Here is an 18,767-nt window from a genome sequence, read left to right as displayed (position 1 = left end):
ACAGGAGACTTGGAATGTACAAAAAAGATTCAAACCAAGCTTCTACAGATAAAGGTGAAAATACATTTCATTCAGTACACTGAATAAGATTAACACTTGTAGGCAAAGCAATAAAACTATTGAAACACATGAAACACAAAGAGAAAATATAATGAAAAATTATGAACAGACATTTATTGAGCTGTGGGACTTCAATGGTCTATTATAAGCACCTAACTGGCATCTCCAAAGACAGGAGAGGTGTTAAAACAAATTTGAACAAATATGGCAGAAAATATTCCAAATTTGATGGAAACAAAAAAGCCCATATGTTTAAGAAGCTCAACGTATCCAAGCACAATAAACAGAAAAGACGTTAACACCAAACTGCTTAAAACCAGTCAAAAGGAGACTGTCTTAAAATCAGCCAAAAAAAAAAAAAAAGCACACCACACTACATACAAAAGAAAAAAGATAAAAATGACTCCACACTTCCATTTAGAAACAATGTGAGCCACAAGACAATGGAGCAACATCTTTAAAATACTCAAAGAAAACTACTGTCAGCCTAAAATTCTATACCCAGCAAAAATACCTTTTAAAAAGAAGGAATACTGAAGACTTTTTAAAGACATACAAAAGCTGAAGGAATTCATCACCAGCAGACTTGCATTACCAAAAATGTTATAAGAAGTTCTTTCAGACCAGAGGAATGACTGCAGATGGGAACACGAACCTATAAAGAGGAACAAAGAGCACCAGAAATGGCCGTCATCTCTGTATCTAGGGTAACTATCTTGCACACAGTAAGAATAACAGGGAATGCTAATGAATATATTTCATAATAAAGTGAATACTATAGTTGATAGGCATTGTTAAAACACCAGCTATTATCTTCCCTACTTAGCTCTGTACTTTCATATCTGGATTCCAAAAAAAACACTTTAATTTACAGATATCAAGTTCATTATTTTTAACAGCTTTGCTTTATAAATAGTTTTGGTTAGCAACATTTTTATTTTGGACAACTAAAAGTAACTTTGTATTCCATTTTCCTGTTTTAACTGCAGCGACTTTATTCTTCACTATACAGACCTTCTTTCAGGAGGCAGTACCTAAATGAAAATTGTGTTTCCATATGCCACCGATCACAGCTGATGGGTTTACCTGTCGCTTAGAGGAATCTGCAGGAAATTGAACACTGGGCTTTGTAACTCATCGGGCTCCCAAGCTCTCCCTGCCTTAGACCCCCTGGAGTCAATTCTATGCTCTAAATATCTGTCAGGTCCTTAGAATTAAGTGTCTGACTCATAAGGATGAGTAACACTGATTTATTCTTCCAGAAGGAAGCTTAACTTTGCCATTTATTATGCTTTAATGAAGTCTCATCCATTCCGCATGCCCAGGCAGTGAGTAATTTCTGGTAAGTGAATGTTTTGGAAAGCTGAAAAATTACAACACATCTTTCTATTTTATTGCCTTTTAAAAATCTACCAAATTTTCCCTGACTTCCTAAATTATAATACCATGTTCTAGAGATGATGTCACCTCACTTTTATCAAAAATGAGCCACTGAATGACAACTCAGAGAGGATGATTTGCCTTTAATGTGGCAATGCGATGCCTAGGAGTGGTTTTTATTTATTGATGACTCTCTTTGCTTTCCCCGGAAACAAAGTGTCTGTAGAGACCAACGTCCCTTCCGTAGTGCCCCCTAAATGGCCTGTGCTCCTCCCCCACTGCAGCAAGCTTTAGAGTCTGTTACATCTACGCAGGCCTCTTGTGACTCTATCATTACCTTTTTCTCACCATGTGGTTTCTTTTATACTTTGTTATTTTTCCTGGACTGTAAGATTTGGACAATAAGACTGGATTTTGTAGACATTATTGAGTAATAATGATTATTTTTTTTGTATATGGCGACTGACCAATTCAAAGTTTTAAAGACTGGGTGTATTCCAATACAGTAAGTAGTGCATTCTATTACCCTACTTATAATGGGAAAAAATGTATCTGTAATATTTCTGTACACAAAAAGGAATGAAAGGTAATGCAGCCAATTAAGAGTAATTATCCCTAAAGATACATGAACACACAATTCACAGAAGAAATAAAAAGTCATTAAGCATATGAAACGATGCTCATCTTCACTAATAAAGCAACAAGGATAGGGACTTCTATTTTAAAATTTAGATTCAAAACCCAGTTATGTATTATCCAAAATTCTTTTCTGTTTAATTTCAAAAGTTTTTATCAAGTCACTTTGTAAAAGGTAAAAATTAAAGTCAGAGTAATAAACTATCACATCTTATTAAAGACAATATCATAAATCAGTTATAAAGATAAGTTATTCCTTCCAACCTCACGTATGGATTGTTTTTTTTAACTTTTCATGTGTGTGTGTGTCCATCTGCCCCTGAGGCTGTAAATGCTTTTTCTCTATCCCATGATTATGGTTCAATTTTTACACTTCCATCTTTAATCTACTTGGAATTCATTCTAGTAGAGGTCTTTCTTATTTCTCCCCAAATAATTAACCAGCTGTCCCAACACCTCATACTGAATTTACATCCAATCCCACCCATCCCCCACTTCCTTGTCTCCATCCTCACATCCTTTGTTAGGACCACAGTCACGCTGCACCCAAATTATTTCTACAGGCTCCCAGCTGGCCTTCCCACCCGGGGAACTGCTGTGCGTACCACACACAGAGTGATGGCATCGCTTGCTTATTTAAATCCTTCCAATGACTTTCTACTGCTCTCAGGATGGAATTCAAACCTTTTCATATGCTCGCAATTAAGAGTGGCCATATAATTTATCATCTAAATAAAGAAACCACTGAAATTAAGAGGGAGGCTATTAATATTAACAACACTGGAACTACAGGCGAACACCAGGCTGCCCTGGGTAAACCGGGAGGTCGGCCCCAACTCACAGCTCTACTGCCCAGCTCCCGCCCCTCCCTCTTTCACAAGCTGTTGCTCAGCCATACGAAGTCTACTTTACGCCCTCAAATGTGACAAGTTATTTCCTTTGTAGGACTTCATACCGGACACCTTCATTTCTCACCTCCCCCACCCCCTGACTCATCCCTCACTCCTCTGCCCCTCCAGTCACCTCACACCAGCCTTCAGGCGTCACCTGGCATAGACTATCTCCTCTGCAGTCCCCTTCAACCCGCCCACACCCAGCCTCAGCGCCGGCTCCATTCCTATGTGTTCCACACTATTTCTGGGCGTCCCCTCTTTTTACCCACTATTTCTATCACCTTCATTAATCTTCATGTATCTTCATACATCTTCCACAAGTTCTAGCTATAGGGATTGGCAGAGTAGGTGCTGAATTCATGCAGGAATGAATGAATGAAGATCCAACTCTGGTGACACGTACCAATTACCAAAGAAAGTTTTAATGCTTTTCAAAACGAGCTGTCTATAGAAAGCACGTATTATCATTTCATAGCTGGCTACACACTTGGTTGTGTATACCTATGTGTGTTTTTAAAAAATCATTATTACTTTGGAGGTACATTTCAGGTTTCCTTTCAGTATTGTGAATTAAATATTTTAAATGGAAGAGCAATCTTCAAAAAGTAAATAATTAGTTCCCTTATCCACTAAAATTTAAAGGCAATATTCAAGTTAACCCCTTGGAATTACATTTTTCATATTTTAACTGTCAGTTCAACGAACAATTCATGTACACATGTTATATTCTACTGTGCCTTGCTTCTGCTCTTAAAAAAAAAGAAAAAAAAAGCAAATGTTTTCATTTATTCCCAAGACAAAAAGGAGTACTGGATCATATTCTGAAATAGCTTAAAACTTATTTGGGGACTGCACTTCTTAAAGTAATTACCTTCAAAAGTGAGATTCAAAGTGACGGTGGTTAACATAAATGATTTCAAGGAAAGCAATGTTAAATGTTAGGTCAAATGGGAAAGAAAAGTATTTTCTTCCCAAGACTGGTGAAATAGAAATTGCCACTGTCAACTGTACTGTCGAGTGTCTGCAATGTCACCCACTTTCTACACGTTATTTCCTGAACATACACCTTTCATGCTGACTTCTCACCATTCCTTAGTCACACTGCTACGTAAATGTGAAAACAGACAAAATCGTTCATCTGAGGTATTTCTGCCATAACAAAGTTTAAGCACTCAATTAAAAGCTGCATCCTATGGTGCTGCGTGATGCCATCATAAAGGGAAGAAAACCCACATTTCTCTTCCTTCTGGAGGAGTTTTTCCTTCCTTGCTGTGTTTCTCTCCCGTGTGCTTCCTTTACTGCTCACACAAAACAAAATTCTGATCACCAAACGCGTGAGGGGTTTTCTCAACACCAAGCAATTCTCTGTGACACCACCTGGGGGTCCTACAGTTCAACCCAATTCTGAGGTCATCCTCCCAGAGAGAGCGTCAGCTCCCACAGGTTGAGGGCTCAATCCTTTAAGACTGCGCCCCCCGCCCCCAGACACACTTCAGACACCAGTCACCACTCCAGGCTACCACCTGTACTTCTGACCAGCCAGCTGCAGATGTGAGGTTCCAACAACCCCCTGCTTGGGTTCAATTAATTTGCTAGAGTAGCTCACAGGATTCAGGGAAACACTTACATGTACCAGTTTACTAAAGGATACGATAAAGGACAAAGATGAACAGTCAGATGAAGAGATACACAGGGTAAGGTCTGGAGGGTAGGAGCGTCTGTCCCCGTGGAGGTGGGTGCATCACCATCCTCCTGGTACATGGATGTGTCCCTGAGCCTAGAAGCTCTCTGAACGCCACACTTTGGGGATTTTAGGGAGGCTTCCTCACGTGGGCGTAATCCATTCTTAACTCCATTTCCAGCCCCTCTCCCCTCTCTGGAGGATGGCGGCAGGGGTGGGGTGAGGCTGAAAATTCCAAGCTTCTAATCCTGGTGTGGTCTTGCTGGTGACCAGCCCCCAGCCAGGAGCCCACCCAGAGTCACCTCATTAGAACAAAAGATGCTCCCGGAGCTCTTACCACTTAAAAATTGACAAGGGCTGGAGGGGACCTGTGTCAGGCACAGGGTCAAAGACAAATAAATACAAGTACAACAGATGCTCCCAGTGTTTCATCACTTAGGAAATTAACTAGGGTTTTATAAGCTTTGGGCCAGGAACCTGGGGCAGACACCAAAATGTACATACCTTCTCTTATCGCATAACCACCTAAGATCACACCCCCCTCTCCCGCCAAATACCGGTTTCCATCCAGTATAACCTCTTTATTATTAGCTATTCCATTTCAAACACTCTTGAACGGAATACCAAAATCAGATTTTTTGTTTCTGGGGGGGTCAGAAACATTCCTCTGTAATCTGTAAAACTCAAACCAAGATAACGCTCTCAAAAAGGAGCTTACCAAGCGCCTCATGGGTACCCTTGCCATGCTCTGATTAACATCAACTTCCCAAGTGCAGTATAAGGAAAGTGAAGAAATTTTCAGAGCATTCACGAATCTCCTCCAAGCTGCTCACTTTCTGTGCACTCCCTCTTCAGCGTCAAGTGACCTTTCTGCACTACCCAGATCCTTATTCTTCTAGAACTAAAGTGTCATCAATTTCCTCTGCGCCAGTCAATTCCTCTCATATTACTAATCATAGCTCATTCACCCTTTGCAGAAATACGTTCATGTGCTTTACATTTACTTACATGTTCTCTATCTTTTATTTAACACTTTTTTGCATATCAGTTTAAGACCATATATAGCACAGTTCCAAAGGAGATTTTTCAAAGAAGGTAGAAATAAATAATCAGTTTTTGCATCTAGATGGACATTTTCATTCAACAGTCTATCTGTGCTTAACAGAAATCATGACATAACTGATCATTTTGATTACATAATTACTGATCTATAGGTAATTCTGACTCATGGACAGTATTTCACATACAAGTGCGGTAGTATCAAGTACAAAATGTATGGGTTATAGGATTTAATACATTAATGACCTTAGAATTAACAGGAAAATTTCCAAATCACATCGTTGACTAAGCACACCTGGAGGAAAAATAAGTGATAAACTTGTAAGAAAAACACAGACTCGAAATGGATCTGCCAATATTTTACTGGTATTTACACTGGAAAAATGCTTTGCTCTGTAAAATGGTACGATGCATTAAAACACAAATGGGCAGAAGAGGGGGCAGGAAATGGGGAGAAGAAGAGGAATGCTGAGAGAGTCCCATAGAAAAATAGATACTGTTGTCAAATACACTGGCACACCACTGACTACCCAAGCAAAATGAACCCAAACAAAATCGCTAATGGGTTCTGTATCCTGTACTCTTGACTTCATTTAAAAGAAAAACGACCTTGAAGCTCCATTATATTTGCCAACTTAAATCCTGAGCTTCCCAATTTAAGTATTTTATAGATTGTCACAACATTATCATCAAAAGCTCAACTCTTTTTCCTTAATGGGATTTAGGCGATTAAAATACTGTGCACTATTTGAAAATACATTTACTTGAAAATTGATGCTCGAAACAAAATTCATCTGAAGTCCCAGAAAGTGGCCCTTTTCGGATATATTTATTACAGGTGTCACACGCCCTCACCTTCACATTGGGTTTTGACAGTAGTTTCAACAGCTCTCGGATCTCACTGTTCAATGGCTTGTTCTGAAGCTCCTCCGCCAGCTGCATGGGAGACCACAGTGACATGAAGAACAGTTAGTAAGAGCAAGGGGAGCTCCATGTGTGACAACTGAGAATCTCTCTTGCTACTTTTTCAGTGATTAAGCACAAGTCAGCAGGAAAGAAAACAGACTATCAATCACTGTTCTTCTTTTGAGGCTCTTAGTAGCCCTGATCCCAGCCCACACTCTCCGCTGAGTACAACTCAAGAAATCATACCAGCTAGATCACCTTCTGATTTATTTCACAGGGGGCAAATCCCAGCACTTCATCTACAAAATGGTCTTTTGCATGCAGACAAAAGACCACTTGTAAAAAGGACTGGATCAAGCTTTGACATTGTAAAAAAGAAAAAAGAAAAAAAAACAGAAAAAAGAACTTCTGAATGAGGTGGTGAAATCCACAGGGTTTCTAAAAACCCACAGTAGCTTGCTGTTTAGAGCTGGGGTAAAAAGAACTAGAATGCCTCTAAAAGAGCAAATGATCTGAAACTTTTATTATGTTTACCTACACAGTCTGTTAAATATAAAATAGGTTAATCATAAAATGACTTATAATAGGTTGACAAGTATGCTGCTACCTCAGATGCTGACTGTTCTCTACCACCAGGATTATAGATTCCCACTGCCGGTTCCAGCTGAAGCCGAAGAAGAAAGGGGTGGAGCTTGGAACCTGCCTTGTGTTCTGCATTAAGAGGCCTCTATCAAAATCTCTACTCAATCTTAGGCTATAAGAAGGATCATATCATTTTCGTAAGAAAAGCAAGATTCAAATAGAAAAAAAGATTAGAATCATGAAAAAAATGCAGCACGCAATGCAAAATATGTACATATACTTTCATTTAAAAACCCTTCTCAAGACACTGCATGAAAGTTCCATTTGTCCCTATAGTTTCTAACGAACTAAAAATAATTGCTCTTCTCTCTGGAAAGGACTTTTCTCTAAACGAGGGGTGTAATATAAATTATACACAAAAATAAAATCAGATAAAATTGACATATTCACTGATTACATTTCAAAAAGTGCTTTTCCTTTTTCAAGGTAACATTTTTTTACAGAATTTTTAACTTACAAAATGACACAAAAGGCTCTCTGCACTCTTGAATCAAACATTTAAATACACTGCTCTGATGAACTACAAAATGGTAAGTTTATATTGACATAAAAATCTCTAATTAAAAAAAAATGCAATATTGTTGTAACATGACTGGGCCTTAATTACATTGGTTTATAAATAAATATTTCCCTAAACCCTCAACAATAAATGTTTTAAAACTGGTTTTCAAGGCTCTCTCAAGTGTCAAGTGTTTTGGTTCTGCAACAGAGGTAAGCTTCTTCACAAAACATGTATATTGCAACACCCTTGTAATTTGTAATCTCTGTAGAAATGGAAGGAAAAAAATGGGGACTAAACAGGTAACACACAACTTGGAGATTCATTACACATGCTTTATTTTCTAAACTAGAATACACGGTATTATCAAAGAAAATCAACCTTTGAAGATGGTCAATTTTTTTCATTATACCTACAGCCCTAATATCTTACTAAACGGAACTATAGTTTGTTTTATTGTAATGACGTAAAAGATTAAAAAACAACAGATAGGCTGTAGGGTGTCACTAAAACCAGCCTCCACGCCACATGTATTTCTTGCCCAGCTTAGTGTCCCCTGTAGTTCATCCAGGTCTGTGCTCAGTTCATCTGAGTCCAGAAGTTAACAGTAAGAAACAGCAAGTTAGTTCCCTGACCCAGATTTAAAATAAAATTATAGCTACAGGAAATTAACTACTCCATCAATGCCAACTGCTGCTCAAATTTATTTTTCGGTTATGAAGGTAATTTGGAAAGGTCTAATATCCATAAATCACTACTATGCTTTACAATCCATTTTAAAAACAACCCTGACTTTTTACGTATTTCGTCTGCCTAATTCCTGCACTAGCGTCTGTCAGTTTCAGGACTGCCAGCGATACAGCCGTCTTGTCTCTGTTTCTCTGAAGCTTTTCTCTTGCCTGTGACTTTCTCGGACTCTAGCAGCTGATAGCATCTCTCCCCACAGAGGCACAGACTAAAATTTGTTTCGTAGTTACCAAGGCAGGACAACACGGTCATCTCCATACAAAATCTTTAGGACAGGAAAGTGAACGAAAATCAGCCTAGTGTCAGCGTAAACTCAGTGGTGACAGGACTTTTGGAGATATTTGCAGCTTCTTTCAGTTTTCACTGCTAGGGTCACACGCCTCTGTCTGCACTAGGGTGAGTCCTGCCCCCAAGGGGCCGCGGAGGACGAGTCCCCCTGAGCTCAGAAAGGCACACTTACGTCACCAGCTAAGGCTGCTGCACCCTGGAGGATGGGCGTGGGATTCTGCTTCTCGTAGTAGTGAAGCTTCTCGTGAATCTGGAACGAAAGCAAATGAACATAAGCTCACCTGCTAGCAAGCAACCTGAGACATTCAACTACTTGGATCATCTCAACAGCAACTGATCTACTGAACATCCTAAACATGTTTCTGTAAACCTACAGATGACAAACAGGCGTGCCTAATTCATCTATTACTGTGCTTCAGTGTTTGTAACATGAAGTCAAACTGGGGGGTGGGATCATCATTAAATAGAATCCACGCAAAAGCTAAACTCTGTTCCCCAAACAAACATTAGCTTTATAAAATCTTTAATTTCTAAAACATAATTGCTTCAATACTTCGAGCAGCAGTTGTAGGTTACATATCTGCTAAAAACATAAATTATGATTAAAGCAAAGCAAGAAGCTGGCAGCCATGTTCTGACAGCTTGGTGTGTAATAACCACCCAGAGCAAAGAACCAGGCGTCGTGCAGACCGAGGGCCAGCGCTCCCAGAAGACCTCACGGAGCACACAGCTCCCTTCACTTCTTCTCTCTTTTTTTTTCTTCCAAATAGTCAGCTCCCCACAACCCATTCAAATTTCTACAAAACAAAGCAATTGCTCATAACTAGAGACAGCTCTCGTAACTATTCAGCTTCAGTTTTTCATTCTGTAAAACCAGTAATATTCTATTAATACAAGATAATTTTGTCCGTTTCCCATCACCATGACCAAAGGAACACAAAAGCAAGAATACATTTTAATGCATTAGAAGACTGAGTTCCTTTAAAAAACCTAGAATGATTGCTAAGAAATGAGGGGAGCTTTGACAAATTTGTAACTGTTGGCACATAAGTTTAATCTATTTCAGCTCTTACACAGGGGCCCTTAAATTTTTTTTTTGAATTTTGTATTTTTATACAGCAGGTTCTTATTAGTTATCTATTTTATACAAATTAGTATATATATATGTCAACACCAATCTCCCAATTCATCACACTACCACCCCCCGCTCCTGCTTTCCCCCCTTGGGGACCATATGTTTGTTTTTTACATCTGTGTCTCTCTCTCTGCCTTGCAAACCGGTTCATCTGCACCATTTTTCTACATTCCACATATATGCATTAATATACGATATTTGTTTTTCTCTTTCTTACTTCACTCTGTATGACAGTCTCTAGGTCCATCCACGTCTCTACAAATGACCCAATATCATTTCTTTTTATGGCTGAGTAATATTCCATTGTATAGATGTGCCACACGTTTGTTTTTTTTTTTTTAATTTATTTTTGGCTGTGTTGGGTCTTCGTTTCTGTGCAAGGGCTTTCTCTAGCTGCGGCAAGCGGGGGCCACTCTTCATCGCGGTGCGGGGGCCTCTCACTATCGCGGCCTCTCTTGTTGCGGAGCGCAGGCTCAGTAGCTGTGGCTCACGGGCCCAGTTGCTCCGCGGCATGTGGGATCTTCCCAGACCAGGGCTCGAACCCGTGTCCCCTGCACTGGCAGATTCTCAACCACTGCGCCACCAGGGAAGCCCTGTGCCACATGTTCTTTATCCATTCGTCTGTCAATGGGCATGTAGGTTGCTTCCATGACCTGGCTGTTGTAAATAGTGCCGCAATGAACATGGGGGTGCATGTGTCTTTTTTTTTTTTTAATTAATTAATTATTAATTAATTAATTTATTTATTTTTGGCTGTGTTGGGTTTTCGTTTCTGTGCGAGGGCTTTCTCCAGTTGCGGCAAGCAGGGACCACTCTTCATCGCGGTGCGCAGGTCTCTCACCATCGCGGCCTCTCCTGTTGCGGAGCACAGGCTCCAGACGCGCAGGCTCAGCAATTGTGGCTCACGGGCCTAGTTGCTCCGCGGCATGTGGGATCTTCCCAGACCAGGGCTCGAACCCGTGTCCCCTGCAATGGCAGGCAGACTCTCAATCACTGCGCCACCAGGGAAGCCCCCGCATGTGTCTTTTTGAATTATGGTTTTCTCTGGGTATACACCCAGTAGTGGGATTGCTGGGTCATATGGTAATTCTATTTTTAGTTTTTTAAGGAGCTTCCATACTGTTCTCCATAGTGGCTGTATCAATTTACATTCCCACCAACGGTGCAAGAGGGTTCCCTTTTCTCCACACTCTCTCCAGCATTTATTGTTTGTAGATTTTCTGATGATGGCCATTCTAACTGGTGTGAGGTGATACCTCATTGTAGTTTTGATTTGCATTTCTCTAATCATTAGTGATGTTGAGCAGCTTTTCAGATGCCTCTTGGCCATCTGTATGTCTTCTTTGGAGATCTGGAGATTAATCCTTTGTCTGTTGATTCGTTTGCAAATATTTTCTCCCATTCTGAGAGCTGTCTTTTTGTCTTGTTTATAGTTTCCTTTGCTGTGCAAAAGCTTTTAAGTCTCATTAGGTCCCATTTGTTTATTTTTGTTTTTATTTCCATTACTCTAGGAGGGGGGTTAAAAAAGATCTTGCTGTGATTTATGTCAAAGAGTGTTCTTCCTGTGTTTTCCTCTAACAGTTTTATAGTGTCCGGTCTTACATTTAGGTCTTTAATCCATTTTGAGTTTATTTTTGTGTATGGTGTTAGGTAGTGTTCTAATTTCATTCTTTTACATGTAGCTGTCCAGTTTTCCCAGAACCACTTATTGAAGAGGCTGTCTTTTCTCCATCGTATATTCTTGCCTCCTTTATCAAAAATAAGGTGACCATATGTGCGTGGGTTTATCTCCGGGCTCTCAATCTTGTTCCATTGATCTATATTTCTGTTTTTGTGCCAGTACCATATTGTCTTGATTACTGTAGATTTGTAGTATAGTCTGAAGTCAGGGAGTCTGATTCCCTGCATCTACTGAGATGATTATATCATTTTTATTCTTCAATTTGTTAATATGGTGTATCACATTGATTGATTTGCATATACTGAAGAATCCTTGCATCCCTGGGATAAATTCCACTTGATTGTGTATGATGCTTTTAATGCACTGTGGGATTCTGTTCATTAGTATTTTGTTGAGGATTTTTGCATCTATATTCATCAGTGATAATGGTCTATAATTTTCTTTTTTTGTAGTATTTTTGGTTTTGGTATCAGGGTGATGATGGCCTCATAGAATGAATTTGGGAGTGTTCCTTCCTCTGCAATTTTTTGGAAGAGTTTGAGAAGGATGGGTGTTAGCTCTTCTAATATATGCTGTCTTGTGGACAGCATATATATGGGTCTTGCTTTTGTATCCATTCAGCGAGTCTGTGTCTTTTGGTTGGAGCACTTAATCCATTCACATTTAAGGTAATTATTAATATGTATGTTCCTATTACCATTGTCTTAATTGTTTTGGTTTGTTTTTGTAGGTCCTTTTCCTCTCTTGTGTTTCCCACTTAAAGAAGTTCCTTTAGCATTTCTTTAGAGCTGGTTTGGTGGTGCTGAATTCTCTTAGCTTTTGCTTGTCTGTAAAGCTTTTGATTTCTCTACTGAATCTGAATGAGATCCTTGCCGGGTAGAGTAATCTTGGTTGTAGGTTCTTCCCTTTCATCACTTTAGATATATCCTGCCACTCCCTTCTGGCTTGTAGAGTTTCTGCTGACAAATCAGCTGTTAACCTTATGGGAGTTCCCTTGTATGTTGTTTGTCGTTTTTCCCTTATTGCTTTTAATAATTTTTCTTTGTCTTTAATTTTTGCCAATTTGATTACTATGTGTCTCGGCGTGTTTCTCCTTGGGTTTATCCTGCCCGTGACTCTCTGCACTTCCTGGACTTGGGTGGCTCTTTCCTTTCCCATGTTAGGGAACTTTTCCACTATAATCTCTTCAAATATTTTCTCGGGTCCTTTCTCTCTCTCTTCTCTTTCTGGGACCCCTATAATAAGAATGTTGGTGCATTTAATGTTGTCCCAGAGGTCTCTTAGGTTGTCTGCATTTCCTTCCATTCTTTTTTCTTTATTCTGTTCCGTGGCAGTGAATTCCACCATTCTGTCTTCCTGGTCACTTATCTGTTTTTCTGCCTCAGTTATTCTGCTATTGATTCCTTCTAATGTATTTTTCATTTCAGATATTGTATTATTCATCTCTGCTTGTTTTTTCTTTAATTCTTCTAGCTGTTTGTTCCTTAATTCTTCTAGGTCTTTGTTAAACATTTATTGTATCTTCTCGATCTTTGCCTCCATTCTTTTTCCGAGGTCCTGGATCATCTTCACTATCATTATTCTGAATTTTTTTTCTGGAAGGTTGCCTATCTCCACTTCATTTAGTTGTTTTTCTGGGGTTTTATCTTGTTCCTTCATCTGGTACTTAGTCCTTCGTCTTTTCATTCTGTCTATCTTTCTGTGAATGTGGTTTTCGTTCCACAGGCTGCAGGATTGTAGTTCTTCTTGCTTCTGCTGTCTGCCCTCTGGTAGATGAGGCTATCTAAGAGGCTTGTGCAGGTTTCCTGATGGGAGGGACTGGTGGTGGGTAGAGCTGGGTGTTGCTCTGGTGGGCAGAGTTCAGTAAAACTTTAATCCGATTGACTGCTGATGGGTGGGGCTGGGTTCCCTCCCTGTTGGTTGTTTGGCCTGAGGCGACCCAGCACTGGAGGCTACAGGCTCTTTGGTGGGGCTAATGGCAGACACTGGGAGGTCCCACTCCAAGAGGTACTTCCCAGAACTTCCGCTGCCAGTGTCCTTGTCCCCATGGTGAGCCACAGCCACCCCCCGCCTCTGCAGGAGACCCTCCAACACCAGCAGGTAGGTCTGGTTCAGTCTCCTATGGGGTCACTGCTCCTTCCCCTGGGTCCCGATGTGCACACTACTTTGTGTGTGCCCTCCAAGAGTGGAGTCTCTGTTTCCCCCAGTCCTGTTGAAGTCCTGCAATCAAATCCCACTAGACTTCAAAGTCTGATTCTCTAGGAATTCCTCCTCCCGTTGCCAGACCCCCAGGTTGGGAAGCCTGACGTGGGGCTCAGAACCTTCACTCCAGTGGGTGGACTTCTGTGGTATAAGTGTTCTCCAGTCTGAGTCACCCACCCAGTGGTTATGGGGTTTGACTTTATTGTGATTGCGCCCCTCCTACCACCTCATTGTGGCTTCTCCCTTGTCTTTGGATGTGGGCATCTTTTTTGGTGAGTGCCAGTGTCCTCCTTTCGATGATTGTTCAGCAGGTAGTTGTGATTCTGGTGTTCTCTCAAGAGAGAGTGAGAGCACGTCCTTCTACTCCGCCACCTTGAACCAATCTTGGTGCCCTTAAATTTTTATGCTTGAAAACTTACTTTAGTCTCTTCTTATTTCCAGTTGAGGAGATTGCCCCCCACTATATATGAAAAACAGTTGTACCTCATGGTTTCCTGTTTTTAATAGGTATCAAGTAAAATACTCTTTAATTATGCTCAAAGCTAACCAAACTCTCTTGTAAAAAGTCTGGAAGATAGATTTTATTTTGATTAGGCAGATGCTATTGCTAAGAGAGGATTCTTTTACCTTTTTGGCAACTTGGTACCTAACGCAAAGCATCAGGGAAAGAGTTTTGACACTTATGATATTACCAGAGTGATCAGGGCAACATTTTTACTTAATATCTTGGAAGTTTTCAACATTTATCATATTATGGAAATAAACAATTTTTACAGAATACAAGCCATAAAACAAGTAACAGTTGATTTGAAGAAACTAACAAAATATAATCTAAAATGAAACCAACTGTCCTAAAAGCTAAATTAATTTTGCTTAAATAATTATCAAGAATTAGGTCACCTGAACATATACTATCATCGAATACTAAACTTACCCGCTCATAAAAGTTATCTAACTTTATTGAAACTACCTGTTTAAGTGTCTGCCTTCCTGCAACAATAAGCCCCGAAGCTCATGTGCCTGTATTACCTCAGTTATCAGGACTCTTAATAACATGGTCTTCAATGAGTTTAGTATTTTAATTCCGTGACCCTCACAAGAACACTAAAAGGTAGATACCACTGTCAGTTGTCTCAGTTTTACAGATAAACAGGTACACAGTTAAATAACTGGCTATGGTCCCACAAATGGCAGAGCTGGGATTTAAAACTCAGGCCATCTGGCTTAGCTTCAGGGCACTTAATCACCCCACTGGCCTCTCAGATCTCATCTGTGTTCTTCACTGACCTCATTCACTGCTGAATGAATATGACAGAAAGGAGGCTGGATAGAGAGGTGACAAATCACAACGGCTGTTGCCAATGACAACAGGATGATTGACGGTTCCCGTCCACCCCTCCCCCTTGCTTTTTCCCTTCCTATGGTTTCTAATTTTTCTAGATTTATCAAACTACTATAATTATAACCTAAAACTACATGCCCCAAATAAATACGTTATTTCTCCACTTAATTTGCTTCTTCTGAGGGTCTTTTAAAAACAGCTTCCTCTTTCTCCATCATCCTTCCAAGACCCTCACTCAAGGATACAAGAGCCCACCCTCCCCTGCCCGTCCCTGGACTTTGTACTAAATCAAGAATATTTTAAATGTGTTCTCCTAGAACTTCCAGATGCTGGCAACCCTTTGTCCAGATGTGTTTTACTTCAGTACATAATTTTAAATTTTAAAATTTAAGTTGGTTAGCAAAGTAAAAATTACTCTGAATAATTTTGAACTGTTCACCGTTTCCAAACACCTTGAAATTCTGCTTTTTACTAGTATTTATAATACTAGGAACAAAAATTTAAAACCAAACGGACGTAAAAACTCTAATATAAAAACAGGTAACATGTACAGCCGTGACCCCAAGGTTGCCCAACAGCACGTTCTGATGCTGGACCCATCCTCTGCTCGTTCGCTGTGCTGAGTCACCAGCTGTGTGGCTCCTGGACTGAGCGCTTGGACTGTGGCTAGTGGGCCTGAGGAACTGAATTCGTGATTTTAATTGATTTAAATTTAAACATCCGTGTGTGGCTAGTGCCTTCTCTATTGGATGACATGGCATCACTTCATGTTATCCACTATGTAATTTCCCTTTACACCCCAGAAAAGTTCACTCTGATATACAGTTTGGCAAGTCTCCCTGAGGGGTAACATTCCGGAATCCAACAGACAAATATATAACCAAAGTCGTGGCTTCAGCAATAAGGCAAACAGCGTCCCTTACTAAATATTATGGATTGCCAAATGTGCAAAACCTCATTTATTTTAAATAAACATTTCCCTTTGCAGATTCGACCGCATAATAAAAGTGTACTTCATTTTTCTCCCTTGAAGAACAAGGAGAGAGCAAAACTGGAAGGAATTGAGGAGAGAAAGGGCCTAGGCGTTAAAAAAAAAAAAAAAAAAAGAGTCTGGGGAGAAGGGGAGACTCTGGTTCCATTAATTTCATATGATAGAAAAATATGCAATTATTCAAAAACAAGATCCTAAAAAAGAATGGCATGTGCTAAAATGTTTAAAATACACTACTAAGAAAAAAAGGACAACTCAAAATGTATATACGTTTATGCTCTATTAAATAGTGTCCATAAGGGTCTGTTTTCTGTAATTACATTTCTAATCAGAAGAAGTCAGTCAAAATAAAAATCATTTGTATATGTAACCAAGGCTTATAGGAAAGCTATAGGTACCTTCATTTACATTCACATCTTGAAAATAAATGTTCAATTTCTGTAAGGAAATCTGGTGCCAGCAATCTGATTTTGGTACACGTACAGTAGAAATTGCCTTAAATGAAGCTTCAATAACAAAAGTATAAATAAAGCTTGACCAATCTCAATGCAATCATTTGTTTTAAACCTCTCAATGATGTGTAGAGGTAAACTGAAAACCACAATCAAGGTTACCTGAATGCTATTAAATAAACCAAAGCTGTAAAATCCTTTTGCCTTCTATTATGAGTATTAAAGAGCACGGTGGTTTGAACCTCTGCTGTGTTAATCCTGGTACCCAATCCAGAAATGCACATGTGTGCACACAGACACTACACACACACACGCACACACACTGCTACCTCCCTCCTTTATTTAAAAACACGGAGAGGAGGGAATTCGGTATTAAAAGAAGATCCATGCATCACAATGACAACCTAGAAGAGCTGAAAATTACACACTATATTGTGTAAAGATTTAAAAAGTGAAAGTATTCTAACGGCTGGGACCCTCTTTTAAAAATAATAATTTAATCTTTCTCCAAAAGGAAAAAAAAAACAAACAAAAAAACTTTAGCTCAAGAGAAAAAAAGGGACAAGAAAGAGAAGGGTAAATTTAAAACTGAAAAACAAGAAAACAACAAAGATCAGAGGCAGTAATGCTAACTGTGTGTCCTCCTCTCCATTTTCTACGACTCATCTCCCTCTTTGGGCTAATTTTCTTGGCTGACACCTCCAGAAAAAAAGTTTATAAAACTGATGAGAGCTGACATTCTTGTTTTGTTCCCGTCTTTAAGGTGATAAATTCTGGTTTCACATCGCCACAGATAAATATTATCTCGTGAAATCAGGACCCACGCATCCTAAATTTATCAAGAGTATTTTTAAAGAATGAATGCATATACCCTGAGAAAACCATAATTCAAAAAGAGTCATGTACCAAAATGTTCATGGCACCTCTATTTACAATAGCCAGGACATGGAAGCAACCTAAGTGTCCATCATTGGATGAATGGATAAAGAAGATGCGGCACATATATACAATGGAATATTACTCAGCCATAAAAAGAAATGAAATGGAGGTATTTGTAATGAGGTGGATGGAGTTAGAGTCTGTCATACAGAGTGAAGTAAGTCAGAAAGAGAAAAACAAATACAGTATGCTAACACATATATATGGAATCTAAGGAAAAAAAAAAAGATCATGAAGAACCTAGTGGCAAGATGGGAATAAAGACACAGACCTACTAGAGAATGGACTTGAGGATACGGGGAGGGTGAGGGGTGAGATGTTTCAGGTTGAGAGAGTGGCATGGACATATATACACTACCAAATGTAAAATAGATAACTAGTGGGAAGCAACCGCATAGCACAGGGAGATCAGCTCGGTGCTTTGTGACCACCTAGAGGGGTGGGATAGGGAGGGTGGGAGGGAGGGAGATGCAAGAGGGAAGAGATATGGGAACATATGTATATGTATAACTGATTCACTTTGTTATAAAGCAGAAACTAACACACCATTGTAAAGCAATTATACTTCAATAAAGATGTTTAAAAAACAAAAAAAAGAATGAATGCTCAATTTCACAAAATGTTTTTCAGTATATACATATTGTTTTTCCTATCTGACCCGTTAATATGAGTTCTCTTTATAAATTTCCAAATACTAATCCATCCAACCCACAATGAACTTCAAGTGTTACGATGTATTGTTCTTTTAATGTGCGGGGAATTACACTGGCCAATACTTTATTTAGAATTTCTGCATCAATATTCATAATTAAGACTGACATTTCTTTTGGTCCTGCCTTTACTGGGTCTTGATATCAATGTTATACTCATTTCGTTATTTTAAAATTATGGAAGCTTTCTACCTTTTATATGCTCTGGGAACATCTAAATACCAGTGGAGTGATCTCTTCTTTAAATATTTGATGGCATTCCCCTGAGAAACCAGCTGTCTCTGATATATTTTGGTATTTTATTTCTTCTGGTTTGTTTACAGCAATTTCTCCAATTAGGTGTTTCTATCTCTCCTAGTATCAGCTGCAGAAAATACTATTTCCTAGAAAATTATCCATTTCTGTCTGGCTTTTAAAAAAAAGGTACCTGAAGCTACTTAAGCAAAATAGTCTCTTAGAAGTCTTTGAATTTACTCCATATTTTTTTCTTCGTTACCATCTCTTATTTGGTGTTTGTAACTTTA

General features: G+C 39.3%; 1 protein-coding gene across 4 annotated transcripts in view; it reads right to left on the bottom strand.

Moving 5' to 3' along the window:
• The window catches only part of MPP7 (MAGUK p55 scaffold protein 7), a 261,176-nt gene that overhangs the window by 100,444 nt on the left and 141,965 nt on the right, over positions 1-18,767 (bottom strand). For all 4 annotated transcript variants that reach the window (XM_082385972.1, XM_082385971.1, XM_082385970.1 and 1 more), the window contains 2 exons: positions 8,964-9,041; positions 6,565-6,645 (listed from right to left, as the gene is read on the bottom strand). In XM_082385972.1, the coding sequence (XP_082242098.1) occupies positions 6,565-6,645; positions 8,964-9,041 (159 nt within the window). The remainder of the gene's footprint in view (positions 1-6,564; positions 6,646-8,963; positions 9,042-18,767) is intronic.

This window comes from Balaenoptera borealis (genome assembly GCF_965194805.1).
Source record: "Balaenoptera borealis genome assembly, chromosome: 3".
Taxonomy (NCBI): domain Eukaryota; kingdom Metazoa; phylum Chordata; class Mammalia; order Artiodactyla; family Balaenopteridae; genus Balaenoptera; species Balaenoptera borealis.
The sequence above is the reverse complement of the archived record's forward strand: the minus strand, read 5'-3'. Positions and strand labels throughout refer to the sequence as shown.